Below are 7,754 nucleotides of genomic sequence, written 5' to 3'. Positions count from 1 at the left end.
CTCTACCACAGAATCTTTACTGCCTTTCTCCCCCCATTTAGTTCTCAATGTCACCTTCTACATTTTCAGAGACCTCTCCAGATCACTATAGCTAAATTAGGCACCCCTTCCTATTAAATGTTTACCGTATCACTCTGGTTCCTTCCTTAATAGCACTCATGACCTGAAATCACTTTGCTCATTTGTTCACTTGCTCCATGAGGGCAGGACCTTGTTGATCTTGCTCATCACAGTATCCTTTATACTTAGAAAAGTGAGAACACAGTACCTGACCCACAGTCGACATTTAATAATATTAAATACTGAGTGAGTTATACATGGCTGTTATGCTCAGATTTTTTTTCCTGAAAAATTGATCTCAGAGGAAAAGCAAGGTGTTTATCATACCTATATGTTTCAGAATCTTAGAGTTGACTGAGTCCTAGGCTTTGTGAAGCAAATTAATAGGCAAGCCAACATACAGAGCTATTCTCTGTATCAAATCTCACAAATGATCTTGATTTTGTGCTTCATAGGGACTCCATTTCAATTCTTCATTTCTTGAAATGACTAACATATATCAACAATGTTATTTTGAAGTACATGTCCTTTTTCAACAGTGCTTGAAGGTTTATAGATATACCAAAATGCTCTTATAAGAAACTCAGCCAATAAGATTTTTCTGGCACAGAAACTATCTCAAATACTTCTTCAGTGAATGAGGTTTTAATGTTTTCTAACTGCGCGATGGTGCCAAAGAAAAATTCTCCTCTGGCTTCAAGTAGAGCAATACCTTCAAAGTGTCAAAAATAAAACTGATTCTTACAAGAAACAAAAGAGTAAATGGAACCTTTTATTAGTGAAACAAGTCAATTTATTTCCAACAAGGCCTTTTCCTCTATAAATGAGACAAACTACTTTACAGTACTTTACAACAACATAGCTTAGTTTTTTGATGTTTTCAGAAAAGGAGCCATTTCTCTGGGAAATAGGAAAGTAAATATTTTGGGAAGAATAACTACAGGAAGTTACTTTTCAATTAACAGGCTTGACTACCAGGTATGTAACTCCAGAATCGTTCCTCTTAACAAATCTATCAAGTACTAGCCAACAAAGAACCTACCTTTAGAAACTGAGGCAGGAAAGGTTTCTACTTAAATAGGAAACAAGCAATCTAACATACCAATCACATGGCACCTTAACAAGGCAATTTACATAATTAGGTATAAATTATCTTTATGTTGATTAAGGTCCTAGCAAAGACAATTGGTCTGTTATGTCAAGTTCAAACTGCACTCATCTGGCTAGAAAGGTAATCATCACAATGGAATGGGGCTTGTTTGACTAAGGGGAAAAACTCTCTTCGATATTGCACATTTTCTTTCATTAAAAACAAGGATTATTAAGTCAAGGCCATCTTGGTTCTGAATCTCTCCATTTTTGTTGGAAGAAGACTCACCATCTCTTTACTAAGTTCTAACTCAACTTCTATTTCCTGGGCAGCCTCAGGGTGCTTTTCACAGTAATCAACAATAAATTTGTAATGTTCCAATGATGTTGCCAAATTTTCTAGCTCTTTCTTGGGATCTGCAGTGATGATTTTGCCATAGAGACGGGCAACTCGAAATTTAGCTAACATGGCAGGGCGAAGAACATCTTCCCCTATATGCTCAGGAAAGACTTTATTTGGGTCTCTCAGGGAGTCTAAGAAGAGCTGGTAGTATTTCAGTGCTGACTTATTGAGATTATTTATTTTTTTTACAATGTGTGAATCGGGGTCCCTCAGCTTGTCAGCAATGGCAACCTTCAAATCCATCATATCATAGTACGCATGTGCAATCTCAAACTGAATCTGCCTGTTGACCAACAGGTAATACTGTGGATTCAGGTCCACAATGAGGGGCTCTAGCATGGCTATTCTCCGTTTATGCATCTTGCACCGTCTCTCCATATCGGTTTCAAAGAAGGCAAGTACCTTAAACAGAGCACTGTGGTCTTGGACCACTTCGATATGGTCAGTGACATAACCATCAATCTGAAAGAACTCTTTTGCCTCAAAGACATAGTGTTGACCCAGTAAGAATAGTTCTCTGGCTTCTTCAAAATCTAAAGGTCTCAGATAGCTCACTTTCTCTTCCACCGCAGAGATGACGTCACACAGCTCACCAGCTCCAAACTGTACAGCTTTCTTCCTCATCCTTTCTTCCTCATCTAATTCTTTTCTCCTTAAAGCTCTAAGTTCAGATTGTTTATCAAGATCAAGCTCTCCTATGTTGTCCTGAAAGAAAAAATACATTATGGTGAGACAGGACACTGATCTGCTGTTGAATAATATTATGGCAAACTTAAGAGGAAAGAAAAGAATGCCCTCTTTCTCAGCTGGGTTTATGGAGGTGCTATAATCTTACACATCTTTTAAGACTTCTTTCTTCTAAAATTGTATTTCAATTGTATTAAAAATGTAAGAAATAGGGGCACCTGGGTGGCTCAGATGGTCAAGTGTCTGCCTTCAGCTTGGGTCATGATCTCAGGGTCCTGGGATCGAGCCCCACATCGGGCTCCCTGCTCAGTGGGAAGCCTGCTTCTCCCTCTCCCTCTACTGCTCCCCCTGTTTACTCTCTCACTCTCTGTCAAATAAATAAATAAAATCTTTAAAAAAAATGTAAAAAATAGGAAAAGGTATAAATCAAATAAGCTGCTTACATATGACTTTCCTCTCTGGGGAACTAAAACTCATTTATAGTTTCTCCTTCAGGTAAGATAAATGCATATGAAAGAACTTTAGAGACTGTGAAACATTATATACGTGTAATAAATTATTAGTATTTTAATATTAGAGTAAGACTGTAATCTACATCCTAAAAATATTGCACTGAGATGCCATTAAGATTAATGATACGATGTTTATGCTAGAAGTTATTTAGTGAAATACAGAGAAATGTCCAGGTCTCAAAGACACTAAAGTGAAGACACAGTTAAATCTACCATCAAAGTTATCTCCTACCCCTCAGGTCAAAAAAAAAAAAGGTAAAATTGTTTAAAAAATAGACTGAGCGGGGCGCCTGTGTGGCTCAGTCGGTTAAGCGTCTGCCTTCAGCTCAGGTCATGATCCCAGGGTCCTGGGATTGAGCCCCGAATCAGGCTCCTTGCTCAGCGCGGAGCCTGCTTCTCCCTCTCCCTCTGCCTGCCATTCTTCCTGCTTGTGCACGCACTCTCTCTCTCTCATTCTCTGACAAATAAATAAATAAAATCTTAAAAAAAAAAAAAAAGACTAAGCTGAGGGGGCACTGGTGGTTCAGTCAGTTAAGCGTCCTACTCTTGGTTTCAGCTGAGGTCATGATCTCATAGGTCCTGGGATCAAGCCCCATGGCAGGCTCCCCGATCAGCACAGAGTCTGCTTGAGATTCTCTCTCTCCGTCTCATTCTGCCCCTCCTCCCACTCATACCCCTACTCTCTCTCTAAAATAATCTTAAAAAACAAAAAACAAAAAAACTAAGCTCATCTTTCTCTTCCTGGCCAATAAAACTGAACATCAGATCCCTCTATGCTCCACCCCTAAGCCTTTTCTTCCTGTCACTCAACATGGTCTCTTGATCTGCACTGTTCAGAACAGTAGCCATGGGCCACATGTGGATGACTCCTGGGTACTGGAAATGCAGCAAGTTCAAACTGAGACGTGGGCTGTATTTACAACATATATATCCAATTTTTAAGACTTAATTCAAAAATAATTTTAAATCTCTTTAATATTGATGACCTACAGAAATGACAATTTTTTAAATATAATCTGGGTTTAAAAAGTATAAAGTTAATTCACCCTTTTTCCTTTTCTAATGTGGCCATTAGAAAATTGAAAATTACAGGGGCGCCTGGGTGGCTCAGTCAGTTAAGCGTCCGCCTTCGGCTCAGGTTGTGATCCCACGGTCCTGGGACCGAGTTCCCCATTGGGCTCTCTGCTCAGAAGGGTCCTGCTTCTCCCTCTGCCTGCCATTCCCCCGCTTGTACTCTCTCTCTCTCCCTGTCAAATAAATAAATAAAATCTTAAAAAAAAAAAAAAGAAAGAAAACTGAAAATTACATACATGGTTGGTGTTCTATTTCTCTTGGACAGCACTGCCCTACGGATGACTCTGTTACCCACATCTGCCACTGTCATCCATGGGAGGGTGACTCACAGAGCTACAGCCCATACCTCTTCTCAAGCTCCAGACCCACAGCTACAGCTCCCTGTATGACCTCTCCTCTAAGAACACTCAAAGGCTCCTCATCTGCAGGACGTCCACAATGGAACTCCTATTCTTCTTCAGCTGTTTCCTATTCTAGTGCTGTTTGAGTGAAGAAGCCTCCATCAGTCTGGATAGCCAACAACCTAGGAAGGAATCATCCTTGAGATGTCCCTCTCCTCTCCCCTTTACTCTGCACTTTCAATCTATCACCAAGTCCTTTACATTTTGTTTGCCAAATACCTCTGGAATCCATTCTTTCCTCTTTATCTCTTCTGCCACCATCCTAGACCAAGCTCCCTTCATATTCCACCTGGACGGCTCCAGTGGTCTTCTAACTAATCTCCCTCCTCTACTGTTGCTTCCCCTCAATTCATTCTCCACTCTGCCACCTAAGCGATTGTTCCAAAACCCTTCAAGCCTTCCACTCCTCGAAGGCCCTGCTGGTTCCAGCCCCTTTCGAACTCTATCTTACATCACGTGCTCTCCTACTCTGCTCCAGCCTCACAGGCCTTTGTCCCATCCCACCTAAGACACCATGCTCCCTGTGCCCCAAAACATGCTGCCTCAGCTTGCTGGAATGCTGAGCCTTCTTTTCTCCGGTCCAGCTAATTCCTACTCATTCCCAGAGCATCCTTCACATGTTACTTCCTCCTATATGTCCTCCAGCATGTGTCTCTCCTTTGTGGAACAAAGTTGCACTTTTTTTTTTAAAGATTTTATTTTTTTATTTGACAGAGAGAGAGAGACAGTGAGAGAGGGAACACAAGCAGGGGGAGTGGGAGAGGGAGAAGCAGGCTTCCCGCGGAGCAGGAAGCCTGATGCGGGGCTCGATCCCAGGACCCTGGGATCACGACCTGAGCTGAAGGCAGTCGCTTAACAACTGAGCCACCCAGGTGCCCCCAAAGTTGCACTTTTAGGACAACGACTAGCATAGAGGTGGCATAAATTGTGTAGGTCTTAAGCTTGAATTGAAGAAGGCTTTTCAGGTAAACAGATAATCAAAGGATGAAGTTAAAATAACAAAGTCAGATTAAGGAAAATCTGAGTAATTTAAGAGCAGGCAACTATTTTAATTAGTTTCAAGTAATCAGGTGATATGTTCTGGTGCCCAGTCTGGAAAACATCAACTAAGTGAAGGGTATGAGTTAAATGATGGTGTATTTTGCTTGGCACAATTACTTCAAATGCAAGCCCTAAGTCTCCAAAATCTTATTTACTTACTTGCTTCCTGGCTGCTTGCTTATTTAGATGCTTTCCTGGCTGCTTTCTGAGCAGAAGAAAGCTGACAGCTTTTCCTGGATCCAGCTTCTCTAGACATAAAACTTCCTAGTTCTCCCTACTTCCTTTCTTTCCCAAATACGCCTCACCTTTACCCTCTACCTCTAAAATGCTCTCATCCTTGCACGATGTATGCTTCTGGGGTTTTGTGGTTTGTTTTCTTTCGTTTCGTAGTTTCATGGGTTCTATATTATCACTAGCAAAAATTATTGTATTTTAATGCATGTATGCAAAAAAAAAAAAAAGAAGCATAACTCCTCCAGGAAAGTTTTCTACGTATCTATGTTTAGTATACTGCATCCAAAGGATTTACTTTCCTCCTTAGTGGTTAGAAACTAGGATTCAGTATGAATTAGTAATGATGATGATGACCATGAACATTTACTGAGGACTTAGTATGTCTAGGGTACTTTTCTGAGCCCTTTGCATATATATTAATTTAACTCTGATAACAACATTATTAGGTAAGTACTGTTATCATCTCCATCTCCTTTGTGAGAAAATTGAGACAAAGAGAGACTAAGTAAATTGCCACAAACATACCACTATAAACTGGCAGGGCTATTTCCAGATATATATTTTTATAAAATAAATATAAATATATATACCGTATAAAGTATATAAAGGTTAGGGGCGCCTGGGTGGCTCAGTTGTTAAGCGTCTGCCTTCAGCTCAGGTCATGATCCCAGGGTCCTGGGATCGAGCCCCTCATCAGGCTCCCTGCTCCGCGGGAAGCCTGCTTCTCCCTCTCCCACTCCCCCTGCTTGTGTTCCCTCTCTCGCTGTGTCTCTCTCTGTCAAATAATAAATAAAATCTTAAAAAAAAAAAAGTATATAAAGGTTAGATTGCTTATAGTCTAAGAAGAGGTGAAGGAAAAAAGATGAGAATATGAATAGAGATAATACAAAGCAAAATCTAAGTGATTTAGGGCAGGCAAGGAATGTTTTATGGAGTTTAAAGAAGGGAAATGATACCTGTAGGCTATGAAAAATTACACACTGAACAATTAATACACTGAGAACCTACCATATCAGAGATAATGATATACCGTGAATATGACACAGCCCCCACCTCTCAAGGAATTTATATTCTACCCAAAGGAAAGTCTTTAAGGAAGAAGTGGTATTTGAGATAGACCTTAAATAGATAAGACTCTAAAAGGTAGAGATGGGAGAGCAAGGAACTATTTGACAGCATTCTGCATGCTTTGCATAATAAACATGCAGTGAGCCCAATGAGCATAATTCCCATTTTAAGCTTTCACTTCCATCCTGCTTATTTAAGAAAGAAAAGGTACCTTTTGACTACATTACCTGCATGGAAAGCTGGGCGTTCTGCAGGAGAGTCAAACAATACTTGATCCAGCATCTTGCTATTTCTCCTTTTCTTTGATGATAAAGCTCTGGCACATCTCCCTCAGCTTCAGTAGCTAAAATCACACAACGTTATTTGCCTAAGTTAATGGTCACAATCGCAATTTTCATTGTGTATTACATTCTTTTTATAGCACTTTCCCCTGAATTTAAGAGTAACAGATTCTCACTGAAGCAGTGGGGAGAAAACCGACCCAAAATTCCTACCACCCAGAGGCACTCACTGCTATTATTTTTGTAGATTTCTTTCTAGTTTTTTCTTCTGTGTTATCTGTTGGTAAAAACTAAGGTCACAATGTATATTCAATTTTGAATATAGGTTTTTCTTTATATATCATACCACTAACATGTCACTCATATCATTATCAACTCCAACATTTTTAAGTACAGCATTGTATACAATTAAATAGATGTTCCCTACTTTATATAACTATTCTTCTAATATAACCATTCTTCTAATTCTGTTGTTTTTACTTCTTCTATAAGAAACAAATCTAAACTAAGGTCATGATCTCGAGGTTGTGGGATCGAGCCTGACATCAGGCTCTGTGCTCAGTGCGGAGTCTGCTTCAGATTCTCTCTACCTGTCCCTCTCATTCTCTCTCTATTCTCTCTCTCTCAAATAAATAAATAAAATCTAAAAAAAAAAGATTCTCTCCCTCCCGCTGCCCCTCCCCTAAGTTTGTGCACGCACACATGGTCTCTCAAAAAAAGAAGAGAAATAGTGTCAAACAAGGTGAAAGTTAGCATAATTATTAATCAATTTGTCAAAAATTCCAATTTAGTGAAATTCAAATTGAAATAGAGTTCTCATGAATTAAAAGGTTGTCCTGAGTGCAAAGCTTCCCCCAAATTAATATTCAGAATGATGAATATGGTTTAATGAACGGCCAATCAT

The 7,754-nt window shown here is 39.7% G+C and overlaps 1 protein-coding gene across 1 annotated transcript in view; it reads right to left on the bottom strand.

Annotated features, from left to right (window-relative positions):
* Nucleotides 1–835: 835 nt before the first annotated feature.
* KIFBP (kinesin family binding protein) overlaps nt 836–7,754 on the bottom strand; it is a 41,770-nt gene continuing 34,851 nt past the window's right edge. Inside the window, exons 6-7 of the mRNA XM_044916481.1 lie at nt 6,797–6,912; nt 836–2,257 (exon numbers count right to left, since the gene is read on the bottom strand). Coding sequence (XP_044772416.1) covers nt 1,382–2,257; nt 6,797–6,912 — 992 coding nt within the window. The 3' untranslated portion in view covers nt 836–1,381. The remainder of the gene's footprint in view (nt 2,258–6,796; nt 6,913–7,754) is intronic.

The sequence above is a fragment of the Neomonachus schauinslandi genome, chromosome 6 (genome assembly GCF_002201575.2).
Source record: "Neomonachus schauinslandi chromosome 6, ASM220157v2, whole genome shotgun sequence".
NCBI lineage: Eukaryota > Metazoa > Chordata > Mammalia > Carnivora > Phocidae > Neomonachus > Neomonachus schauinslandi.
This window is presented reverse-complemented; position numbering and strand designations above follow the sequence as displayed.